This window comes from Panulirus ornatus, chromosome 68, assembly GCF_036320965.1.
Source record: "Panulirus ornatus isolate Po-2019 chromosome 68, ASM3632096v1, whole genome shotgun sequence".
Lineage (NCBI taxonomy): Eukaryota > Metazoa > Arthropoda > Malacostraca > Decapoda > Palinuridae > Panulirus > Panulirus ornatus.
This window is the reverse complement of record NC_092291.1, coordinates 10335032-10361745: the sequence shown is the minus strand read 5'-3', so window position 1 is coordinate 10361745 and position 26714 is coordinate 10335032. Positions and strand designations below refer to the sequence as shown.

The following is a 26714-nucleotide window of genomic DNA, read 5'->3' as shown; positions in this document are numbered from 1 at the left end:
GAATACGTGGGAAGTACTCTTTCTCCACTATCCCTGCTTCAGCAAGGTAGGGATAGGAAAACAGACGAAAAAAGACCCATCCACTCATATACACACATACATAAACGTACATACACACACATATACATAACATATACACACACATACACAGCCATATACATATATACACATGTATATACATATACTCATTTGTCTTTCTTTGTCTGTTTCTTGGTGCTACCTTGTTAACATGGGAAACAATGATCAAGTGTGAAAAAATATATTTTCTTTTTCTTAATTCATACTTGATTGCTGTTTCCTGCATTTGCCAGGTAATGTCAGGAACAAAGAAGGCTGCATCCACTGTCATGTGTAATGCACCACAGCCACAGCTCCCTATCCATACCCAGGCCCCACAGACCTTTTCATGGTTTACCCCAGACACTTGCCATGCCCTGGGTCTGTCCATAAAATCAAAATAAGTGATAAGAGACTTTATATTATTCCTCAAAAATCCCCACTGATGATTTATTTGTTTAAACAAATCGTTACTGAGTATGATGGAGAGTCGGATTATGAAAGAGGAAGCCCTCACTCTGACCAACCTGACTTTTGTTCATTACTCTTACTAAAAATTCGCTTTGTTAAAGTCTGATAAGTGACATATGAAAACCTTAGAATGGTGTTACACAGAGCATGGCCACTTCAGATATTACTGGACCTGCATTTTGATCTTTAATTTGTACTTAAAACTGCCTAAAATGCTTAGCATAGTACCCAATACCATTACTGTTGATACAATAATGCGATTGAAAAAATCATGAGAAAACTAAGTCATGAATGAAATTTCTGTTATATGCCAGTTCACAGGGAAGGAAATCATACTCATATGAGAAGCAACCAAGTTAGCTTTCTTTATCATAATCTTGGCTAAATATAAACAACTGTTTAATCCATTTACTAACATATGGCTGCATAGTGAGAGTTGACTTAGCTAAGAATAATTACTCTGCATGCTAAACAAGGACTTTCAAATATCTTTTGCTTATGCAGCATTAACTTTAGATGTTCATTCAGTCATATCAGTGCTAATTGAGGTTGTTTTCTCTAAAATAAGCTAGTCTTCCATTGAAGTGTGTTACCTCTGGTTTTGGCATGAAAAGTGGACAATGTCTCCATTAGGATACCAAGCAAAAGCACTGTAAAAAAGAGAAATATATTAACATTAAATATATATATATGCCCAGACACATACTAAAAGACATCCTATCCCTAAAAGAATACTATCACTTTCCTCTTATAATCAAGGCTATCCATGATAAAAGTAGCATGCATATCAAGTAATAATGAAAAGAACTCTGCAAATCAACTTTGAAAGCATGAAAGTGAGGGATGTGGTAGCTACAGTACAAAGGAAAATTTATTACTTTTGGTAACTAATGAAGTTTTTTTCTGAAGCCAAGCACAAGTGGCACATAATCATTTCCTAAGAAACTATGAGTAATGAGTTCCAACAATCCGAAGGGGGTAGACCCTTAGAAATCCTGCAGAAGATTGCCTATCACAGAAACAAAAGAATGACCAATACAGTAAGGATACTTACCTATGTTTAGTAAATCTCTTGCTACATACTGCACAATAAGTGTATTCTGATAACAAGATCTTCAGTCTTTGGCAGGCAACAAGTTCCTCACTAGTCTGGAAATAAAATTACCATAGACAAGCATTTACTAATGTTACAACATGAAATTTTAAAACAAATATTACAGTACATGAAGGCTATTGCATGTTATAAGAATCAAGATATTTGTAGGTATATACATGAATCATACTGACATAAAGTATCATCAGTTAATTGTATTGCCAATAGCAGGGAATCACATGAGCTTGCCAATCAGCTTTTCACAATATTCCTAACAATTTTGCATTAAATATTTCAACACTGACCTTCAATACACAATTTCATGACAAATCAGAACTCTTTTTTGGTGCATTTTACAAAATGTATTTTGAATATAACAACTAAAGGATTCAATGTAATCAAATGATTACAGGAAGTTTCTCTCTCTCAGCATTAGTTGACAGAAAAAATATCTAAAGCCAATATACTATACAATATGTAGGTATAAGACCAATTACCACACTGGCACTATGTATTCAGCCAACAGCATTAGCTTATGAAGTGGTACTATTCCCTCCTGAAACTATTTAAAAATCTTGTGATTACACATTTGTAAACCAGATCCTTACACTTTTGCATCAAACCTTCGTAAAGAAAGTGTTACAAATTCTTTTTTAAACAAATTTCTTTTTTCTAGACTGGATGGTAAGGAGAAAGCCTCCTCACTCTTCTATCCTAACCATAACTATAAGTTAAAGAAGAAACTTGCAGGTAATCCCACCATAGGCTAGGTCTCATGTCATTTACATTACCTATGTACTCTCATGTACTTTCACATATCATAATATTTCATTATAATATAAAACAGATTAAGAGATGTCTAGACATCTATAGGTGGTAGTAAATCACAAACATAAAATTGAAATGCTTCCTTTTTACATGCTAACCTCCCCACCTCTCATGATGTGGATCAGGTGCATTTACGAAAGCATCTTTTGTGTAGTCATAATGTAAACCTAGGATCCATAGCCCTAACCCCACAAGTTGACACAAGGATGTGGATGCCCAGCACAATGAAGCTGATAAGCTATCTTCTTCCCATATTTATGTCAGTAATAAAAAAAGACTTACTGATCATTAAAGATAGTCAAATGAGAAACCTCTCTAAGTGGCTTCAAACTTTTTGTTGCACAATACATCCTTTTCATCAGGATACCTCATTCATCCTACTCATCAGTACATTTGACTTATCTTCATCAGTATACTTATCAATATTCATGACTGAAAACCCTTCTCATCAGAAACCTGACTCAAGATCCTTCTCCTCACCTGAATAAGATCCTTCTGATCATTACATCTGGCTTAACACCCTTCTCATCAGTATAACAGACTGAAGATTGCTATAACATTTATCAAATCAGAAAACAGTACAATGGAGTTCAGTGAAACACACCTGGAGTTTGAGTGACTGTGTGAGACCACGAGCTATTTGCTTTTGTCTGCAGACAGTGCTAGCACAGTTCAATGATGCATGTATAAATGGCTTCAACAACTGGACTGTTACCTCATCTGGTAAAACTTTCAGAGCCTATGAAAATGAAAGAAAATAAGAGTAAATCTCCTATGAAAGTTCTTCATTTACAAATGAAGCCATACATACAGAGAACTTTGTGAAATTGAAAATAAATTGAAGAGAGAGAGGGGGGGTTCCCTAACCAAAAGTAAGTGGCCAAAGCAAAGTTCTGTTGCAACCCTTAAACATAAATTCCCCTCACTGAAAAATCAGTACAGAGTTAAATATGAGTTGTAAGATAACAATGAAAGGAATAAAATTAATGATGAACTTTTTTTTAGACATTACAGTTAATGTATACAAACTGACGAGTTTTTTAAAGGAAACCAAAATTTATGATTTCAATTTAACAGTTTTAAGTTTTTAAATATCTTTTAAAAAAGGCTAAAATAAATAAGTTACGTAAACAGCTTTAAAGTTCTTAGAAATATTTTTCATGCTTAAAAGCAGTAAATAACCATTTTGGTCTAACATCTTTTAAGTTCTAAAAAATCTAAGTTTTTAGAAATCTTTTTCAAGCTTAAAAGAGCTAAATATCCATTAGGTTATAGCATCTTATAAGTTCTGCAAAATCAATATACACTCATTTATTATCAATAATATTAGTGTGACATAACCCAATCAACTTAAAATTTCTATGGCATAAATGGGTTGCAATACACCTCCAACATACATAATAAAAAGCTTTACCTGGCCAAGATCTATACAATGCAGATAATTCTGTAAAAGTTCAAGAATAGTTTCTACATCTAATTGTTTTGTCTGTTGCTGCTTCAGCGGAGATCCAGCAGGACTTTTTCCCTCCACAGGGCTAACAAGTAGTTTCAGGAGCATCAAGTATACCTGTGAAAATAAAATTTTCACTCTTAAAGTATAGTGTTGTTGGATATATTTATTATTCCAAAACAGTAACATTCTTCCAAATGAGTGATCATGAATGATTGTGCAAAATATATCATATTACATTTTTTCCTTATTTTCACTGTTCATGCAAAAAAATAGCAACTGTACAATTCTTTAACTCAGCCACAGCATCGCAATCATTTATTTTATACAGCTACTACTAAAAACATTTAAATATTAATGGTCCTGAGCAATAATGATTAAGTCCCATCATTAGTAAGTGCTCAGAGCTCTTCAGAGTACTGGCCCTGTATTAGTAAGTCATTTCTGCATGTCTCTAAAAATATAATAATTAATCCAGTTTTTTATCGTATTTCATTTCCTTGAATGTACTTCATGGCAAAACATGGTCAAACAATACCTGCAACTAACCTCACTTCCAGATCCAGAAGCAGTGTAGTGTTTCTGGCAGTAGCTAAGTGCAGCTTGTGTATCTCTAAGTGTGTTAATGTAGATACTGAGTGCCTGATGGTGCTGACTGAGGCGACCCAGCAGCACAGCTCTCTCTTCATGAAGACCTATGGAGAAGAAAGTGAAAATGATACAGTACACCTCTGTTAATCATAACAAAGTACCCAAGAATCCAGGTGATTCTACAGTACTGATAAAGGTTTCCCCTTAACTGATTAAGAAGGTTGTAGATAATCAAGATAAATTCTATCCATTTATCTATCTATCTCTTTATTCATACTTGATTGCTGTTTCCCATGTAAGTGAGGTAACACTTACATCCATTCTCTAGCTGTCATGTGTAACGCATCTATCTATCTATCCATCTATATAACATGAAATCCACTCCCCATTCAATGACATGGGTCAAATACATATGCCCTCTTGAATCACTCATACACATCCTTATCTCATGCCATGTGTGTTAAAGTGAAACATGGACTTGCATATTTACATAAGCACTTCCTTTCTTTTCCCTCTGCACACCAAAATGATTTGTCAAGCAAGACCAATATCTGCATTCACAACAGCTCTCTACACAAAACACTTGTATTATATTTGATCCTAAACCATTCCTATGGTATCTTTAAATGACATATTCATGGTCCTATATCTATCCATCTCTTCCACACTTTAAATTATTTTCCTCTCCTATACTTGTTTACCTTTCCCACCTTAGTGAGGTAGCATTTGATGACCAAGCCTTCAAGGAAAAAATGCTCACTCAGTTCCTTCTTTTGTTCCTACCTTTCCAAAATTATTCATAGGAGGGGAGGATTTCCAGACATCACTAAATTCTTTATTTTCATTCTTTCTGTACATGTTGCTCCAGTATCTGCTCCAAAAAAGTAGCTGCCCTTGTCATTAATTAGACCAGACAATACATTGCATGCTGCATCACTTTATCACTGTGTGGCTGCCAGCAACTTGAGAAACTAGCTCCATAATCAGCCAATTCCCACCAAATCTCCTTTGTTGGACCATAAATCCTTTCAGTCCTAACAACGTACAGCATTCAAGTGATCAGCAAAGTCCTAACCATATGCATCACATGCTTTGAATTTTCCTACCTACATTTGATGGAACCAATAGTTTCTTTACTGGCTACAGGCATGTACAGATGCTAAATGTCACCTGCAACAATAACTAGCATACAGAAATGCATAGAAGGCTCAGTAATCCATACAATACCCAGGTGGCAGGATACTGTGTGTTACCCCATCAGGATCCACACCCTAAAACACAGTTTTACAAAATAGGATTTTATTGGGCTTAGATGAAAATAACAGCCAGATATAAAATCTGGACATATCGGAGATCATGCAGAGTAATTCTAAATATAACATTACAGGACAACTCAGTCTCCAAGCAAAGCAGAGGAAAATGAAACTGAAGGATAACTCCATGGGTCAGAATAGGCAATGGATTTGAATGGATACGTTTTACTGATATTTAAATAACTGAGCATCACGCCAAGGTTTAAATATGTTTTACTGATATTTATATAAATCACACCAAGGTTTAAATGTCTAGAATACATTTGTTATAAACAGCTGTAATTGCTTAAATGGCTGTTGGTTATACTTTTTTCTTTCTATTTTTCAATATTTCAAATACTACTAATATTCATCAAGTTGATGGAGACAACTTTTTCAATCTGCTCAGGACTGAAAGGGTTAAAAAAAATGTTGCTTAGAAAACACACAAGCATACATAAAAGGAAAATGCTTTCCTTGTTTCAAAATATGAAAAAAAAATTGAGAGAAGGCAGTAGGAATGTATACTTAGTGAAATTACTTACTGTCATAAGGGAAATGAACCAGCAGGGTTGCAGCTGTGTAATATTCAGATCTATTCAAGAATTTCAGAAGTTTCTCATGAACAATTTTTCTTCTTCCCTTTTCCTGGAAAATTGTACAAATTTTCATGTATAATTACATATTTCGATAACAAACAGTACATAAGGACATAGCAAAGCTTTACTGATGCTTCTACCAAATAAGAAATAATTCATTTTCTTGATCTCTGATAGTGGAATGTGTGAAGATATAATTACTAAAACACACAAATATGTGACCTATATTGTGATCCTATCATAAACGTAAATTGTATTTGGTCTGATTATTATAACTATCCCTGTATTTTCCGCAGTGAAACTGAAATAAAAGTATGTGTGATGAAATTACGGGGTAAACCAAGGAAAGCTGTGTAGGTATGTATATTTGCGTGTGTGGACGTGTGTATGTACATGTGTATGGGGGGGGTTGGGCCATTTCTTTCGTCTGTTTCCTTGCGCTACCTCGCAAAGGTTTTATATATCATGAATTTAAAAAATGATACTTTAATCTTGGTTTTTACCATTTTCAAAGATAAAATTAATTCATTTATCTCATATTATTCATGGAGACAAGGGAGAAAAAAATGCAACCTACAAATCTCCTGTAGGTTGTACAAGGCAACTAAGATGGGTAAAATGGAAGGCTAAAAAAATATTCTGCTTTATATAGAGCCCAGCAAGGAATTTTTCTTAAAGGCTCAGTCAGTAGTTCCTGGATACTATACTGTGGAAAAAAGCTTTTGAATCATAAAATTGCTTTTTCTCTAGGGTGGTGCTCTGTTAGCCATGAGACATACCTCAGATCTCCAGTGGTTGAAACCATCTTAACCTCCTACCTTACTGGTGGGGTAAACAACTCACCCCTCATTAACCATCTGGCAGTTAAAGCATCAGTTTGGCTTAGAGCCATCCTCCACCTAATCAACAGCCTCCACACAGCAATGACATCATTGTCCCCTGGCCATCACTACAAGCTTCCTGATACACAGCTTTATGTATGTGTTACTATCATCCTCCTCCTCTTTGACTGCTGTGTTTAATGAGGCTGACATGTTGGCAGCACTTTCATCCACAGTCTCCTTGCCATAGCTTTGGTCATCATCATGACTGCTGTGTTTAATAAGGCTGACATGTTGTCATAGCTTTGGTCTTTATCATCAACTTCTAATCAATCCTGCATTTTGGCAGCCTGCACCTCCTGCTCACCAGTACAATGAAAGCGGTTGGTGTACTCCTTGATGCTGAAGCCTTTACAGTTTGGTTTGGCCACAGCACCCTCAAAAATAACTTTCCTATCTATCTCTCTCTTTGTCTCTGACACCCATTTCCTTTGGGAGCTCCTTTAGGGGAGTGGCCAAGGAAAATGAGTTTTCATAAATGATGAATGAAATGGTTTTAATATAAGTAATTTTGAAAATCCTACCTCCTCTACATCAGCTGGATCACTAGAAAGGTGGGGTGCAGTTATCAGATCTCGATACTGGTGTATCAGCTCATTGTGTAAAAGAGGTGTGGTGTCACCCCATTCTTCAATCACATGTTCCTGTTGAAAGGACAGGTTAATATGAATTACATTACAAAAAAATATTTAAAAATTTACAAAGAGTATGGTGTCTTGGGATCTGTTGGAACCAAAGTGCTTTTTTATAAGAACATGCATGGAGGATGCACCAAATGATATATGGAAATTACAATATATACAACAAATCAAAATATTACAGTTACTACAACAATCAAAAAACTGTGAACTTCAAAATTTAATCAGAAAAATCCCTTCCAATTCAATACGAACACAATTAAGGTCTTAGCTGAAACAAGACTGATTGATTAATACAAGGTTACTAATTGGGTTCAGTTTCATGTACTCTGTCTATTTAAGTCTACATCTTATATGCCATCTTCCACTAACCTGTATGCTAGCTCATGCAGATTCTCCTTAATGTATCTCTGTCCATGCACAACTCAATACACACCTGCATACTTATATCCGAACCACTCACAATCTCCCTCATTCTTTCTCTCCACATTCCCCTTGGTCTTCTTCATTCCTTTCATCTCACCTTTGTCATGTTTTCTGTATTTATACTTTTCATAAATCTATAATGTCTCAAAAGCTTAATGCTGAATCTTTTTCATTTAATCCCTTCTCATTTCCTTTTACCCCTTAATTCTATCTCCATCCTCTTTTCTCACTCCCTATATGGACTTTAAATAAGGGACTCTGAGAGGTATTTTAGCAGGATTACATAATGAAGTGGGAGGTCAGCATAGGTGGCATCCTCACTACCATTAAGTATGAGGAAGAAATTACATGACAAATGCACCTAAATTTCTCTTTATGCAATCTTGGGGAGGTGGAGGACATAGGTAACAGATGACGAGTAAAGAGCTAGAAATATTCTCTCTACAAATGCCAGCCACTCACTGTCCTCACACTTATTTTTAGCAAGAATAATGTAATACACGTTATTTCTACATACTGTATATTCATGCTATTCGCTACCAACACTGTGCCTATGTATAAAGTAAAAGCGGAGTGTGAAACTAAATCTAAGATATAGGAAGAAACAAAGACATGACAGCCATTCCCCACATATTATTAGCAGAGTAGTGTGATATTTCTTTTGTGAGGGCTGGAGGGGTTAAAAAAGTCTCCTTTCTAAGTGATAGGATGCAACTAGGTGTGCTTCCAAGTGGAAGAAAAAGTCTGGGTTTTTAAACAGAAGTGATAAAGGTGAGCAAAGATTGGTGCTACTTTAGGGTGTGTGCGAGCAAAGATCAGGGCTAATTGAGAGGCATGCTCCCTTAGAATTCAATAAGGTATGCCACTTGAGCCATACCCATACACTTTGTCCACCTGGAAGATCCTGCACCAGGAGAATATAGGAAATGGCATAGATTCAGTGGGAAGAGATAGGGGCGAAGGATTAGTACAAGATTACTCATCTACTATTAGTGAAGGTTTAGTCACCCAAAATTCATTGGAGGCAAAGGTCCAGATGGAAGGCTTTATTAAAATACATAATGAAAATAAAAAGTATACATTACAATCTATTAGAGGATGTGAGTTCTTAAAATAACAAGAAAAATTATTCTAAGTTAACACGAGATAATTTTATGAAATGCTACCAATTACAGACATACAGTAAAAGAAAACCATTCTAAATTTTTTTCTTTCTTTTCATGAGCAAGTTACTACATAGGGAGGGAGGAGGCTGGGGTCCACACCAAAGCTCACCATAATCCAGATTCAGACTGCAGTCTGCCAGTTGAGTAGCCCTGGTATAAAAGTAAAAGAAGTGGGGCCCCATGAGTGTAGAACTCTTCCCGTAATGTAAAAATAAGTAATCACACACAGTGCCACTAAGATGACCTTTGGAACAATTATAAGACTGCTCTGCACTGTAACTGGATCATTTCAGTTACAGTTACTGTAGTACTGTATATGGTAATGATAATGAAACACAAAATGAAGAGAAAAATTCTTATCAAGCATATCCTCCCTCCATGCATACTCCTCACTCTCTCTTGTGATGAGTGGCTCATGGTGAGATGTATGTAACAGAAAATACTAATACTGATATATTTCTACTATAATATTGAAGTTAAGGTACTTTTTGACTACTAAGGAAAGTTAAATAAGGTTTTTGTAAGTTCTTTTAACATCTGGAAGTGACATTTTCATAAGGTCTTTTGATTTCGACAAGTTTTACCAGCAACAGAGGTAAGTTAGTTAATATTTTCATAGGCTGTGTTGATTTCTAAAAGTTTCACCTACTTTTACCACTGCTAGCAGACTGAGGGTAGAAAATGGCTTGTGGTAAAGGGACATGGCGATCTGGTAACATGGGAAAGTGCAGTACCTGAACAGTCAAATGGGAAATTTCTGAATTAATTCTAGCTCATTCTGATATACAGATTTTTCTTCTGAATGTCAGAATCAAACAGAATCATGAGAAAAATCTCCAGACAAGAGATGTTTCTGGATAATATATTTCTATACTGGTGAAATTAAAATGAACCATGTTTGTAAAGGGTTTCGACATTTTCTGAGAGCTCATCTTCCACTTACCAAATAGGGAATGACAAGAGATTTCTCCGTTTTCTTTAAAAAGTTGAGTATTTTAGGTCGTGGCAGCTGATCCACCTCTCCTAATGAAGACTTGTCACCAATAAAAATCTTGAGCCCATCTTCTGGATGTAATTTTAACACCCAGCCCCCATACTCAAAAATTAGATCTATATGTTCAGGTCCTGAAACACAAGGAAAAAAAAGAAATTATTGTCTAATACTCTGAATCAAAGTAGTGTACTTCCTCAGTTTGAATGGATACCAATTTTTGCCAACTCGCATAATCCCACATATTAGATTACTAAGCCTCCATCCCCCTTGCCATGATCAGATGAAAACTGCTTGGGTGAGCCATAAAACCAATACACAGCCATAGGTGTAACTCATCCTCCCTCTATGCCATACCATCTAGCAATCCTGGTGGATCAGCAAACTCATAATCAGTCATCATGAGGCCACCAGATCAAACTAAGAGGCTTGGAAGTAAAAGTAAACACAAGTACTGTGTGTAAGACTGGTCCGGAAGGCTTGACTTGTTCAGAAGCTGAGAAAGTTATGAGCCTATAACTTCACCTCTCACTAGTTTCTGTCCCTGAGAGGCTTGGCTCTGTTGTGTTTCTAACTTTTTTCATTTTCTAGCTTTGAAGTATGGTTGATTACCTGCTGAAAAACAACTAACAGAGGAAGACTAGATGATTCTGGCATTATAGAAAACATACTTTCAGGCTTTCTCATGCTGAATGGTTCATATGGAACCTTCAAATCCTTTCCTCGAATGTCAACAAGAATACATGTTTTCATTACAATAGTTTCATACACGATGTTGTGAATGAGATGTAATCAGGCAATGCACTGCCTACACTTACCTTAAAAATAACAAATGAATCAATCTCCTTAGAACAACAGCTATCAGACAGCATGTAAATTAAATTCAGTTTCATAGTTATTTACTAGCACATAGATTCTGGAGAGCAACAGCCACCAGATGGCTTATAAGCTTAATTCAGTATCACCATCATCTACTCATACCTAGATTCTGGAGGTAAGCCACAGTGTGGTGGTGGCCAATCAGTGGTGAATCTGGTCTTTTAGCATGACGGATCAGGAGTTGAAGAGCTCGTTGGTGAAGTCCACGAGTCTGGAGCAATATTACTAGTTCAGCATATTTGTGAGCATGCCGCAAAACACGTTCACCTTCCACCACACTAACTCGACTATCTCGTTTTTGAAGAAGGGGCTGCACAAGACTGTCATTGGTCTGCAAAGATGATCATACAACTGGATTACACTTCAGTTTTGTACATTAATAAAAACTGGTTACATCAAAAAAGTTTTCTGGGATCAACAACAACAAAAAAATGTTTAAGAAGCACACAAACACACACATATACTATCATTCTTATCCTCCTCAGCAGGCAACTGAAATTCTCAGTCTTTTTGAAAATAGATATTGTTACAAGTAAAGGGAAACACAGTTTATCTCATGAAAATATTATAAAAGAATAAAAAATGAAGAATAAAGGAATAGAGGACTAAAATTACCTAAGGAGATATGACATACTTCTAATGGAGACATGTTAGCAAGGTAGTATCAAGAACAGATCACTGAGCCTTAGAGGGAATAATCCTCACTCTGCTCACTCATCTGTTCCTTCTTTGGGAAAAGTCAAACAGGAGGGGAGGATTTCCAGCCCCCATCTCCCAACCTTTCTATGACACGCAGGAAATATGTGGGCAGTATTTTTGCTCTCCTATCCCCAGGGATACTTATATACAATCATTTTGCAATATTCATCTATGTACTATATATTTTCCCTTTTTCACACCCTTTTTCTATGTACACATTAAACATTATCTTTATAGAAATTTTTTTTTTTTTTTATACTTTGTCGCTGTCTCCCGCGTTTGCGAGGTAGCGCAAGGAAACAGACGAAAGAAATGGCCCAACCCCCCCCCCCCCCCCCCCCCATACACATGTATATACATACGTCCACACACGCAAATATACATACCAATGGCTTTGAAGATGGGCAAGCCTTGTGGGTCTATGGTCTCACATGATGTTGCTACTATCCCAGTAATACATCTGGCATGATAACAATTATGCTGTTGCTATAGTGCTTATGAAAGCTGATTTAATCATCTAAATCTAGTTCATACTGATTCACATACCCCATTCTTATTATTAGCTCCATAATACTGACAGTAATTTTGCATGATTATAGCTCTATTATACATTTTAGTAAGATGACAGGTGTAATCAGTACCCTCAAGTATTCTCATTTTTCACATAATTTTATCAATGTATTAGTAATACATATTTTCTCTTCAAAAAGCACATGTATTTTCTGCTCACCTGCAAGTAACATTTTAATAATGTTGTGTCAATAATCTGGAGCTTTTCATTTCGAGACTTTAAACTTGCTGCAGCTGATGAAAAATTGCTGTCAGTGGAATCCTCAGTTCTAAGTCTGCTATCACTAATAGACAGCTGTGGTCGTATCTGTAATGATATGATCATCATGCAAAAGGTGTTTAAAATTATTACACTGCTTATTCAATCACAGAAGGACTCAACCAAACTCCTAAACATGTACAGCATGGATCATCACAACCGATGAGAGAGGCTACAACCAATAATTTTTCATCTCTAAGTGTAAAGCCTAGAGTTTTACCAAAACACTTTCGGTGTCAGTTCTATGGCTTATAAACTTAAGTACTTATGCTCAGTTAAATGAGTCTGAGATTCTGCTGCTAAAATCAAATGACTACATATAATAGTAACATGTGAGTAATGTAAAGAGCTACTGACCTGTAGGAGAAAGTGAACTAAAGACTGGAGGGCTTGCTCCAAATCTGTTCCACTCAGTACAGGAATAGGATATGGGTATCGGAGTCGGCTGCGGTACTCCTCTGGTACCATATCCGGAAACATGCCAATAACAAAGGGAAGATCTGGAGAGATAATGCATGAAATTATGATTAAAAACATCAAAAAGTAAGTACTGCTACTAATCATTCTCACCAGTATTATGATAATGGGATGAGTATGTGATATACAATGGTAAAGCAAAGTGGTTAGATAAGATTTAGAAAAAAACAGAGTAAGGTGATAAATTTCAAGGTGTCAGTATATGAAAAAGTCAGAGAGGAAAAGCAATGGGAAAGCAAATTAGAAAAATAACAATCTCGAAGGCAATAAGAACTAATGAAGTTCATGGCTTTTAGCTTAGGATCTTCAAAGTGTACATAAAAGACTGGCAAAGTAATTCAATAATAAATGACAGAAAACAAAAAGCCTGAATGCAAAGAGAGGAAATAACTACATCGACAAAAAAAGGAATGGAATGCCTTAAAAACTAGAAACTAAATACTTAATGCACATTTCTCTATAAAATGAAAACCATTGGCACCAGAAAATTTCCCATTTTGTAGCGCTTAGCTTGAAAGTGAACATTATACACTTATCTCGTCTCTTATTATTAAATCAGGGACACTTCATCTTTAACATCTGCCCTAAATGTGAAACATAAAGCGTGTCACACAGCAAAATTCAGGACAGTCCTATATTCAACAAATGATAAAGAAATAACGGGAGTATCAAGAGTATTTAGAAAACTGAACAGGGAAATAAAACAGTTAGCATCAATGACAGGTATCCTCTAATCACCTCACATTCACTTATAAGTGATTTTGCCAAATTCTCAGATCATGGATATTACAAGAAAAGTTTTTGAAAGAAAAGGGAAGCTAGAGCAGGAAATAACAACCCAGAAAATTGCAGGATGCCATCTTGGAAAGAGACAGTTTTTCATTTGTGAAAACACCTTTCTTTTCAGGGTTGGTTTGTCCTGCAAGCTGCAACAGCATGCTTTTCTGGAAAAGCAGGATTGGAGAATTTTTTTTTACCTGCAAGAAAGTACGGCAAAAACACTTACCTTAAAGGTATACTAGGGTATCCTGCAGCATATCTGCAAATATCTGTCTCAAAGAAGGCAAACTCAGCACCATGTAGAGTGACTTTTGATGTTTTGGATGAGGTATCAGGTACCATATCAAGGTGTTGAGAATACTGAAGACTTTTTGTTAACCCTTTCATCACACTGTGCTACTGTCATGTTATTACACAGTACAATGTGTCATGCCACCATCATAAGTCTTCACCTTCATGTCTCCAAATTCTCAGCTGATGTACAACTTTACAGTATGTATGGTCTATGGTATTCTTAAAGACCTAATAATTCTTGAGAGGTTCTCATGTTTACTACACATTTACTTTAAACCTTCAATTTGTTCCCATGCATAGATTATCAGATATCTTTCTCTTCTCCTTTCCAGGATACATAGTTCCAGTTGTTTTGGCCTTTCTTTGTAGCTCATATGTTCTATTCCCATGATTTTGCTTCTGAAGTGCTTTTTGAAGTCCCTCGAAGTTGTGTATTTCTATGTTTCACTGGCATAATAATATACAATTTTGCTTATGTATACATTAAACATTTTCTTCAAAAGGTTTCTGTCTATTGCAGTGAAAGGTCTCAAAATCATATGGCTCATTACTTGGTTCGATAGTGCTATCTTCTCATAATGCTCTCTGAATCTCAGTTACTCATTATGATCACACCCAAATCTTTTTACATTAGTTTCACTTTCTATTACTTTTTCTGGTGGGCCTTTATATGATGTCACCAATGAATTTTCATATGGAAAAACTTTTGATGGAGGAAAGACTAGAGTTGACTGTCAAACTCGGTCATTGTAGGGCTTTTTATGAGGCAACTACCACATCCAGTGGGTTACGAAAGAAAAAAGTACTTGTTCTAAGGGTAACCCTTATCTGTGTACCTATTTCTATAACTCCATGTCCAATTTAATGGAGCAGGTCAGGGACATGATACTTCTGAACATCATTCACACACATCCTTAACCCATCTCATGTGTGTTAAATTGAAACTTTAACTTCTACTTTAATTTCATAGTAAAAAAAAAATCTTTATTACCTGTGTTAAGAGAGAAAAAAAGTTCCATGGCCTCTGGGTATTTTTTACTGCAAAAAAGATGAATAGCTTGTAGGTGCTGGATATGTTTCTGCATCTGATTTTTGGCATCTTCAGCTTCATCCCATACATCCTAAAAAATTGATAATTTGCTTAAAGATGTAAAATCATATCAAACTATTTTGTTAAATCAAGATATTCAATGTAATACTATCAAGTTTTTAGAGCAGAACAGGTTATTAGTATTCTACTTATGTAAGCATATTGTAAAAACTTTTCTGCGTTAACTGCAGAGTGAATTAGCAGGATTTCTTAGCAAAAGTTCTGAACACTAGTAGAAGTGATGACATCAAACTATGCAGTGCAAAAAGGAGAATCTGCGTAGATTTTGCATGAGTTGCAGCCATATTCTGAATGCTAGAATATACTTCTAAGGATTCACAAGAATATGGAGTATATCAATTCCTCCAAAAAGACAGAGGCAGAAATTTAAGGAGCGTAATGGGCAAAAGAATCCAAATGTCTTTGAACAGAATCTGGATAACCTGAAAGGACAACATTTTCAACAGCCATAATGAATTAATTTTCTGTGTGAAAAAAATCATGGATTCAGCAAGAGCCAGAGGTGAAGTAAGAGAAAGAAGACCAGTTTAAGTTAATAAAAAAGTGTACCCACTTTAATTAGCAGGAGAGTCATTTTCATTGAATGGACGAGGTCTGTGTTGATTCCATATTCTAAGGGTACATTCCAAGTTCCATAAACACAGTATCCTTGCAAGATGTTCAGAGTCCTACTAAAAGACCAAAATGTTTCATTTACTAAGCAAGTTAGTGGATAAGGGGTAAATGAGTGGTAATGCATGGGTTGACTAGATGGGAAAATAGCAGTATATGATGTGCTATGCAAGGAAGGAAAGATACTGTACTACCAAGTCCCCATTTCCCCTGAATTGGTCTATTTTCTTGGAAATGATGAATAAAACTCTTCAAACAAGAAAGTTCAGTGGAATTCTGAACATCACTGAGTAACAATCATCATGCAGAAAAGAAAAACTGGTCAAAGAAAGAATAGAAACTTTTATATTGATAATTCAACTTAAAGGTACATTTGACACAATGCTAATTGACTGAAATTTGCTCTTTATGTATACATTAAAAGGAGCTATACATAAATATCTCCAGATGTATAATTATGCAGAGAACAGTAGTCTTTACTAATTCTTGACATACCACAAGTTTTAAGGCCAACCCAAATTGTTTTTCTGCAAGAAGTTGTGGAATCTGTTGACTGATGGGGATCGTATGCAAACACCACACATGAGATGTTGATGCAACATAAACCTGACTCTTCCCTCTGAAAGCAGAAAGATGATGGTAATCATGGATTCAGAAAATTAAGGATGATTATCAACATTATGTATGACTTCTCAATTCTTAAAGAAAATCATAATGGCACACATAGAATCTCCTCTTCACAGTTTGCCTTTTATAATTCCACACACTCTTCTATCAAAATTGTAACAGAAATTTTTAGCATTTATGTAAGAGAATTTTTCAAAATGGTTCTATTATCAACTTGGTGAAATAGCACTACGGTACCATAAAAGCCCTATAAAAGAGGACCCTGGGTCAGGAAAGTAAGCACTAATATCCTTGCTACAAGAAACATGACTGTACATAAGAGGAGAAAGCAGACTTAAGGATGCTCAAAAAAATACAGGCAGACAGAAGTGGGTAAACTAAAAAGCAAAATATAAAAATGCAACTATTACAGAAAGATAAATGAAGTTTGGGAATGCATAGTAGGTCAGAAAGTAGACTGTAATACTGATATATCCAAAGGAAAACATTTCTAATTTGAAGGCACATTCTGCTACGTGCCAACCCATTGCTTGTCAAGTCACCAACCATTATGTGGCTGTGTATCCCAAATTAAGTATGAATAAACTGAAACACAAAGATTTTGGGATAAAACCTACCATACATGTACACTATGGAGAACATACAGAATAAAGTCATAAATCTTACGGTCAAAGAAAAGTAAAGGATAATCCAAAATACCAGCAGCTTACTTGGTTGAGTGTCCCACTACAAGAAGTTTTGGTTTATCCAAATTGAGAACTTGCACAGTAATCTGAGGTTCTGTGGTCTTGATTTCTATTGTTTTTGACAAGATGGCAATCAAATATGGTTTGTCATATGCTGAAAAAGAGAAAGGATACATAGCTTCTGAAAGGAACCAAGATTTTTTCTTGTAAATTCTTATCTGTTGCACTCAAAGTCTATTACTCACATTCATACAAAATTGCCAATACCACTATAATTTCAAACATGCCTATCCTTCTCATTTCACATACAACTTGGTGCAGCCAGGGCCTTATTCCTCTCTTCTACCCTATGACTCACCTCAACCTCCATAGTTCCATTAGCTGTCACATCCACTCTCAGGTACCTAGAGCACTACGCTCCCCCATGGCCTCCTCAATCAATCTAACTCTAAAACTATCCTGTTTCATTCTCCCTCTGCACCTCATTACCAACTTTTCTGCAAATCTATTTCATCTTTCTTCTGTCACACATTTTCGTAAGCTCTGTCACAAACTTCTGGAGCTTCTGTCTGAAGTAATCCACCAGAGGCAGGTCATCTGTAAACACCAAGTATGTAATACAAACTTGCCTGGAATGTTAGGGCATGCTTTAAAGCCTTCAATCTATAGTAAATACAGCAATTCCTCCCTCAGAGCTGGTCTGGCTGAAGTCACATTACTATGGACTCAGGCTTACAGAAGGACTGGTCTGACTGTTGAAAAAAAGTGTCAAGTATTTTCATTGATGTGAGGGATTTACAGTGTCAAGCTTTGTTTTAGCCCCACCATCTTTGTTGAATGATATACATATCTATATAATCCTCACAATCCATGAGGTACACTAGAGTACAACAAAGCCTCTCTAACCTATAACATAAGTACATTATTTCCTTTCCTCTTATGTCCACTGTAGGAGTTTCAGAAAATTTTGTATTAGATCCTTTGAAAGCAAAACGATTGTTGACAATACAATATGACCATACAGCTAGAACAACTTACCTAAGGCAAGTGGCTGTTCAACCCACTTCAGAGTATAACTACATGTAGCATTGCCAGCAGCATTAACAAAAATGGTTTCTTTATCATGAGCTAGGGCTAACTGTTCTCCATCTACCATCCGAGTGATTAGTGGTTCTTGACTGCGACCAGTGGCAAATAACTCTTTCTGTTCACCCGTAAGCTGAAAGATTAATATACTATAGCAGCAAACAACAATGAGGGGGTTTCCATATCTGCCAAGTTATCTAGTAAGGTTATCAAAAGTTTTCAGCAATAACAAATAAAAGTTCATACACACACACACACACACAGAAACTTGGGTACAGTAGTGAAAGGTTTATTTACAATGGAGTCCAAACATGGGTACCACTAGCCTCAAATACATAAGGCAGGTTAAGAGAAAGGAACAGATCAATAAAAGATGTCAAAAAACAAAGGAGCTTTGAGATGTAATGTGGCAAAGATACAAGCAACACATAAGCAAGCCAGCATTTGTTAGGTATAAGAGAGCAAGGAACAAGAAAGCAGGATAAGAAATAAGGAAAAAAGAAACTTTGAGAAGAATTTTGTATTGTATGTAAGGCATGAGAAATCTAAACTTTTCATTATTAATCAGGAGCAAATTTTCAATCAAAGTATAGTTATCAAGATATTGGATTCAGAGGCTAGAGATATAGAGGACGAAGAAAGATATGGAAGGAGCTGAATGACAAGTCCAAAAGTGTTTCCACTGTAAAACACCACAGCCCTAACATCAATGATGAAATTTCACCATGTTTGCCAAAGATGTGTGCATATACACTTGACAAACCTCTTGAAATACTGTTCAAGATGTTGCTGGATAAAGGCAAAGTGCTGAGTGGAAAAAGGCAAATCTCATATCCGTTTATAAGAAAGGAGACTAGGAAGAGTCCCTTTGAAAGGGGAGCCTAATGATGTTCTTTGGGTCTCTTTCTCTTTTCTAATCTTCTAATGTTTACTGAAAAAAATTATAAGTCAACCAACCATACTCATTAAAGAAACCTGTCTGTAATTCAGTGAACTTTCTCTAACTTGTTTCCTAAGAATAAGCAGATAATCTACTTTTCACTCCACTGGTTTTAGTTGCTCTCATATCAATAACATGAATAAATGTGGAGAGATTTCATCATACCCATGAATGAAAAATGAAATCTTTAAGTGGGATGGTTACATATAAAGAAGCTGTAACAATGAAGTGAAATGAAGAAGAGGAATGGGAAACTGAGAATAAAGCAAGTAAACAGAGCAAGGTAGTTTGCCAATGAAAGTGATGTTAATGGAGGAGTGCAAGAGGTATGTTCACAGGGATGCTCACAGGAAACTGAAGGACATTCTGCTAGATAATGGCAAACAATGCACTGCAAAAGAGAGACAAATTCAGTGATCTGAAGACTAACCTTGACAAGCCAGTACTCATGTTTAAAAGCAACGGCTATAGCCTCCATGCACCATGTTAATGCCCGTGGCACATCAGGTAATGCCAAATCCTCACGAAGCTGGTGAAATTTTCTAGCCTTCCAATAGAAAAGTTGGAGCTTACGTCTCACAGCCACAACCAAACGCACTGTCACTACTGCATCCCCAGTCAATGAAACATGATGCTGCAAAAGGAGAAAAATGAGTGCATTATTATACCTTTATCATATGCTGTAACATAATCAATATAAAACATTCTAAAACTTATCTATCAGTACATAAAACGTTATTTCCTATATTCAGTGCTGTGTGGTTCAGGTAGACTCCTAATTTCAATTATTAAAACTTTAACAAAGATCCAAGAGCATACCTGAAGAAATTCATCAAAATATCCTGCACAAAAGTTTAGGTGTCATGTATACAAAGCAGTTGCTGAGTGAATGAACTAGGACATAAGTATGAAAACAAGACAGCTGACTCGGCATGTACAAACACAAAGACGTAAGAGACAGAAAAATGGGAACAGACCTTATAAGGGTACAAAGACAGGCTTTCTGAGAGAAATATTGTACATAACTTGGTAAGATAATGTAAAGAAGGAAAAAACTGAGGAGAGGTGTTACCAGGATGTAAACTTCAGTGTTTGAAAAATTATCAAAAATTCTTGAAGAATTTCAAATTATGGCGAGAGAACTTTAAAAGTGAAGCTGTGGCTTGTTGGCTTACTTCACGAAGCAAAAGTGTAAATAACAAAGCTGAATACTGCTCAAAAAAAAAGAGGCACAAAGAGTACCATATTGACAAAAAACAGGGAAAGGAGAAAAAAAATTTGGCACAACGTATGCAAAAAAAACTTGTCCAACTTCCCATATATTTTCAAAGGTAATGTCACACTTACATTTTATTGCTATGTAATCTCTCCTCTGGCTTTGATTCCCAAAAAAAATTTCTGGGTATAAAATTGGCAAGGTTCCTGAAGTATTTTAGGTCCATGTTTTGGGTCCATTGGGCCCTGATTTGCATGAGGCAAGGCACTGATCAGGTGTTTCACTTAGCAGTCACCTGATTGTGCATTCTGAGCACCCAGAGCACCTAGAAATATCTCACATGTACCAACATTTTCTTGCACCCAGGGAAAAGTTTGGGCTTTCTCCTTTTCTTAGAAAGGTAACAGATAACATCTTGAAGCACAGGTAGGATAACTACGGTGTCTAGACGTAAAGTTCCCAAAATGAAGTGGCAGCTTGGAAAAGGAAAGAAAGATCATTGTTCTCTTAAGATAGCCTGAGACATATTGAGGCAGGTTGCTGGTGCTCACACCATTAGAAATGCTCGTCTCATTGACCAGATGTGCTAAGATTTCACCAAGAGCATCATATGCTTGTAGCCTGTACATCACATCTGAAAATATATGGGGAGGGAACAATGTTTTCTGCAGACACCAGAACATGAGAATGTGCGGTATTAGACCACATAAGGTTTCAATACTGATGCAACATTGGCACAAAGCATCCACAAATGAAATACAATTCTACTGGAAATCCCATTTCCTTCTCCCAGACCAGGGCATCCAGAAGTAATGAATGATGCATAAACACACACACCCTGGCATAGACAAGCGTGGGTATGGATGTGTGTAAGCATACGTACACAGGAGTAAAGACATAGTAGAAGTATACAAGGTTAAGAGACATGGCAACAAGAGTGTAAAACTCACTCCCCATAACACATAAATAGTAATCAAACACACACACAGGTAATGATATACTTCAAGTCAATGAAATCAATTAAAACAGATTTTCATCAAAGTTTCATTGATGAAAAGCAATTCAAATTAACACATATAAGGAAAAGTATTAAAAAATGAATTGTCTATGTATTCACCTCTATATCAAGATCAAAGGCAATGAAATCAGTTAAAACAGATTTTCATCAAAGTTTCTTTGATGAAAAAGCAATGCAAATTAACACAGATAATGAAAAGTATCATAAAATGAGTTGTCTATGTATTCACCTTTATATCAAGATCAAAGGCAGTAGCACCTTTTGTCTGAGTCATTGTGCAGAGAAGAGGTAAATTGAAGACGGTCAGATCATGAACACTTACTACATTATCTGAAAAAAATATGAATACAGTACACAAATGTAATGCTGATATGACTATCTCTAAAGTATGCCTACATAGCCCTCTTACTAAACAAACAATTCTACAAACAAAATGTTCACTTTGGTATTCCTGAATGGGTGGCAGTATTACATGACAAAGGAGGTTTAGTTCAAAGAACAACTTGTCTAAGAAAAGATATGAGTAAACTGAAAGTATTGCAGTTTCTAAATATCTTCCCTAAGTATAAAGACAAATTAGAAAATGTATAGTGATTACTATATCACATTAAATATTAGCTTCTAGTTCCAAATGTGTCAGAAACAATGTACATAAAAGTTTGATCTTGCTCCAAAATCTCCCACAAAATGACGGCACCTAAACTTTTGCCCACTCTTCTTTCTAAAGAAATATATTAGCATATTTATGGTGAATACAAAAAAGTGGCAATCACGATGGTACTGCAGAATTTTGGATAAAAAGTTCACAACTGCAGAGAAAAGATAAATTCATACATAAGAGAAATTAGTTCTCATGTTTTACATGCACTATTAACTTCCAAAATATTTTCTTATTCCTCCTGAAGTGTATTGATATTCACTCACTGCAACTCTCATATGCCCTCTTTTTCTGCCCGTCATGTTTTTACCAAGGATGTAAGGCATGTGTACGAGTAGGAAGAGAGGAAAGTGATTGGTTTCCTGTGAATGTCGGTTTGTGGCAGGGGTGCATGATGTCTCCATGGCTGTTTAATTTGTTTATGGATGGGGTGGTTGGGGAGGTAAATGCAAGAGTTTTGGAGAAAGGGGCAAGTATGCACTCTGTTGTGGATAAGAGGGTTGGGAAATGAGTCAGTTGTTGTTCACTGATGATACAGCACTGGTGGCTGATTCAGGTGAGAAACTGCAGAAGTTGGTGACTGAGTTTGGTAAAGTGTGTGAAAGAAGAAAGCTGAGAGTAAATGTGAATAAGAGCAAGGTTATTAGGTTCAGTGGGGTTGAGGGACAAGTTAACTGGGAGGTAAGTTTGAATGGAAAAAACTGGAGGAATTGAAGTGTTTTAGATATCTGGGAGTGGATTTAGCAGTGGATAGAACCATGGAAGTGAAAGTAAGTCACAAGGTGGGGGAGGGGGCAAAGGATCTGGGAGCGTGAAAAAGATTTTGAGCAATCAGGGCCTGAACATACAGGAGGGTGAAAGGCATGCAAGGAATAGAGTGAATTGGAATGCTGTGGTATACCGGGGTCTACATGCTGTCAATATATTGAACCAGGGCATGCGAAGCTTCTGGGGTAAACTATGGAAAGTTTTGTGGGGTCTGGATGTGGAAAGGGAGCTGTGGTTTTGGTGCATTACATATAACAGCTAGAGACTGAGTGTGAACGAATGTGACCTTTTTTGTCTTTTCCTGGTGCTACCTCACAGAGGGGGGGATGCTATTTCATGTGTGGTGGGGTGGCTACAGGAATGGCTGAAGGCAGCAAGTATGAATATGTACTTGTGTATATATGTATATGTCCGTGTATGTATGTGTATGCATACATTGAAATCTATAGGTATGTATATGTGCATGCAGACATTTATGTATATACATGGGTATGTGGGTGAGTTGGGCCATCCTTTCTTCTGTTTCCTTGCGCTACCTTGCTAATGCAGGAAATGGCGATTAAGTATAATAAATAATAAAGAAATAATATATATTTATGTAAATCATCTATGAAATCTAAGCATTTATACTCGGCTAAACATCAGGGATTCTGTAGCTTTACTAATAAGGCTAAAATCCACAACATCATACTATATAATCATTCACACACAAAAGCATTATTAAGTACCTGATAATGAAACAATAATCTGGTGTTCTGGAATCACTGCCACCTGAACAATCGGTTTACGTGAAAAATTTTTGTTGGAGCAGAGAAGTGCAACATCCCAGCGACGAGTGGTGCCTGGTGTTACAGTGTACATGAGAAGATGGCCCTGTCTCGTGCCCACCACCAAGTTCCCATCTGAAATCAATATAAAAATGCGGTTATACAAGATTTGATGCCTCCTTTTATATAAATAACATTCATTTATGTACTTATTATACTTGATCACCGTTTCCCTTGTCAGTGAGGTGGCACCAGGAAACAGACAAAAAACAACCCATACACTCATATAAACACACACACAAACACACACACACACATGTTATTATTTATATTTATTATACTTTGTCGCTGTCTCCCGCGTTAGCGAGGTAGCGCAAGGAAACAGACGAAAGAATGGCCCAACCCACTCACATACACATGTATATACATACATGTCCACACATACACACACATATACATACCTATACATCTTAACATATACATATATATATACACACAGACATATACATAGATACACATGTACATAATTCATACTGTCTGCCCTTATTCATTCCCATCGCCATCCCGCCACACATGAAATAACAACCTCCTCCACTCGCATGTGCACGAGGTAGTGTTAGGAAAAGACAACAAAGGCCACATTCATTCACACTCAGTCTCTAACTGTCATGTATAATGTACCGAAACCACAGCTCCCTTTCCACATTAGGGCCCCAGAGAACTTTCCATGGTTTACCCTAGATGCTTCACATGCCCTGGTTCAATCCATTGACAGCAAGTTGACCCTGGTATACCACATCGTTCCAATTCACTCTATTATCTCCCGCGTTGGCGAGGTAGCATTAAGAACAGAGGACTGAGCCTTTGAGGGAAATCCTCACTTGACCCCCTTCTCTGTTCCTCCTTTTGGAAAACCAAAAACGAGAGGGGAGGATTTCCAGCCCCCTACTCTCTCCCCTTTCAGTTGCCTTTTACGACACGCAGGAAATATGTGGGAAGTATTCTTTCTCCCCTATTATATGCAACCATATAACACTGTTGGATCCAACTATTCCTTCAAGCATATATGCAAAAATATATCCACAAACACTGGCTGTGCATAGGAAGCTCTGGTTTCAGAGCATTATATATGGCAGAAAATGGATGTGAACAAATGTGACCTTTATCTGTTCCTGGTGCTACTACACTAACACGGAAAATGGCGATCATGTATACATATATATATATATATATATGGGAACGAGGAGAAGAGGGAGACCAAATTGGAGGTGGAAAGATGGAGTGAAAAAGATTTTGTGTGATCGGGGCCTGAACATGCAGGAGGGTGAAAGGAGAGCAAGGAATAGAGTGAATTGGAGCGATGTGGTATACCGGGGTTGACGTGCTGTCAGTGGATTGAATCAAGGCATGTGAAGCGTCTGGGGTAAACCATGGAAAGCTGTGTAGGTATGTATATTTGCGTGTGTGGACGTATGTATATACATGTGTATGGGGGGGGGTTGGGCCATTTCTTTCGTCTGTTTCCTTGCGCTACCTCGCAAACGCGGGAGACAGCGACAAAGTATAATAAATAAAAAAATAAATAAAAAATATATATATATATATATAAATATATATATATATATATATATATATATATATATATATATATATATATATATATATATACTTTTGATTCTTTCCACACCTGATTACAGTTTCCCACATTAGTGGAACAGACGAAGAAAGGCCACACAGGCAGCCTAATGAGTAATAAAAACCTGAGCTAGCAAAAAGTCAGGCACATTATGTCACCCTCATGGATATTGTGGCATGTCCATACTTGGTTTGCATATAACACAAACTGCTCTGGGCAAGTTACAACAACTACGGTTGTATGGCTATAGTATGACTAGCTAAATGCCACTCTCAAGAATGAAATGGACACTGTGGACAAATACCACCAACTGTTCAAACCACACATTATCTAGCTCAGCCAAGGTAAGAGCAGAGACAAAAGGCATTGGTGTATAATGAGAAATGAGATAATCGGCAAAACATCGTTTGACTCTCTGGTGCCAACTAGTTAGCAAAATACTACTCGATCCACTGACACTGACTAGTTAGTACAAGTGAGTCAAACTTTAGCAAAATTGCATTTGACCCCCTACAGGCGACTTGTCGGCATAATAATCATATAGTAAACAAAAAAAAAATTCTAATACCATCTTGCTATATTTCTAAACCAAAACAACAGTTGTGATTTTCATAAGTAGTTTCAATGTAAAGCTAAATTTTAATCACATTACCTTAATATCCTACCCCAAGACATAAATATATCATATTTGCAATAATTCCTATCCTTACAGATATACAATAGTCTGAACAATGAGACATGAATAGAACCAGGGGAACCAACCAGGTAATATTAAGCGAATTCTAAAATATCTGTTCTTTACACAAGATAGAATACGCCCTAAACAAATAATGAAACATGATTAGAGAATGAGGAACCAGACAATATTAGCTAAATTCTAAAATATCTGTCATGTATACAACATGAAATGCACCCTAAACACAAAATGCTAAGTCAGGTCTGATGAGTCACATTCAGGGACACTTACCATAGGCAGTGACGGCTTCAATCTGCAATGGGAGTTTTTCCAAAATGGGAATAGCCTCATATGCATCATGCATGCTTTCTAAGTAGCAAGGTTACTTCATAATCGAGAAAACAGTACGTGATGGGATCAGTTTGTTTACATCAACAGCTGATTTGACGTCATGTGATGCACGCGTTCAGTT

The 26714-nt window shown here is 36.5% G+C and overlaps 1 protein-coding gene across 1 annotated transcript; it reads right to left on the bottom strand.

Moving 5' to 3' along the window:
* Positions 1–871: 871 nt before the first annotated feature.
* LOC139747244 (vam6/Vps39-like protein) lies at positions 872–26714 on the bottom strand. The gene is made up of 19 exons (XM_071659308.1): positions 26534–26714; positions 23892–24065; positions 21967–22067; positions 19934–20137; positions 18516–18696; positions 17502–17631; positions 16660–16783; positions 15433–15562; positions 13248–13390; positions 12792–12938; positions 11465–11693; positions 10436–10617; positions 7787–7906; positions 6328–6430; positions 4449–4594; positions 3864–4016; positions 3054–3188; positions 1583–1677; positions 872–1178 (listed from the first exon to the last, which is right to left on the bottom strand). The coding sequence occupies exons 1-19, from the start codon at positions 26604–26606 to the stop codon at positions 1118–1120; spliced, it is 2631 nt and encodes an 876-aa protein (XP_071515409.1). The 5' UTR covers positions 26607–26714; the 3' UTR covers positions 872–1117.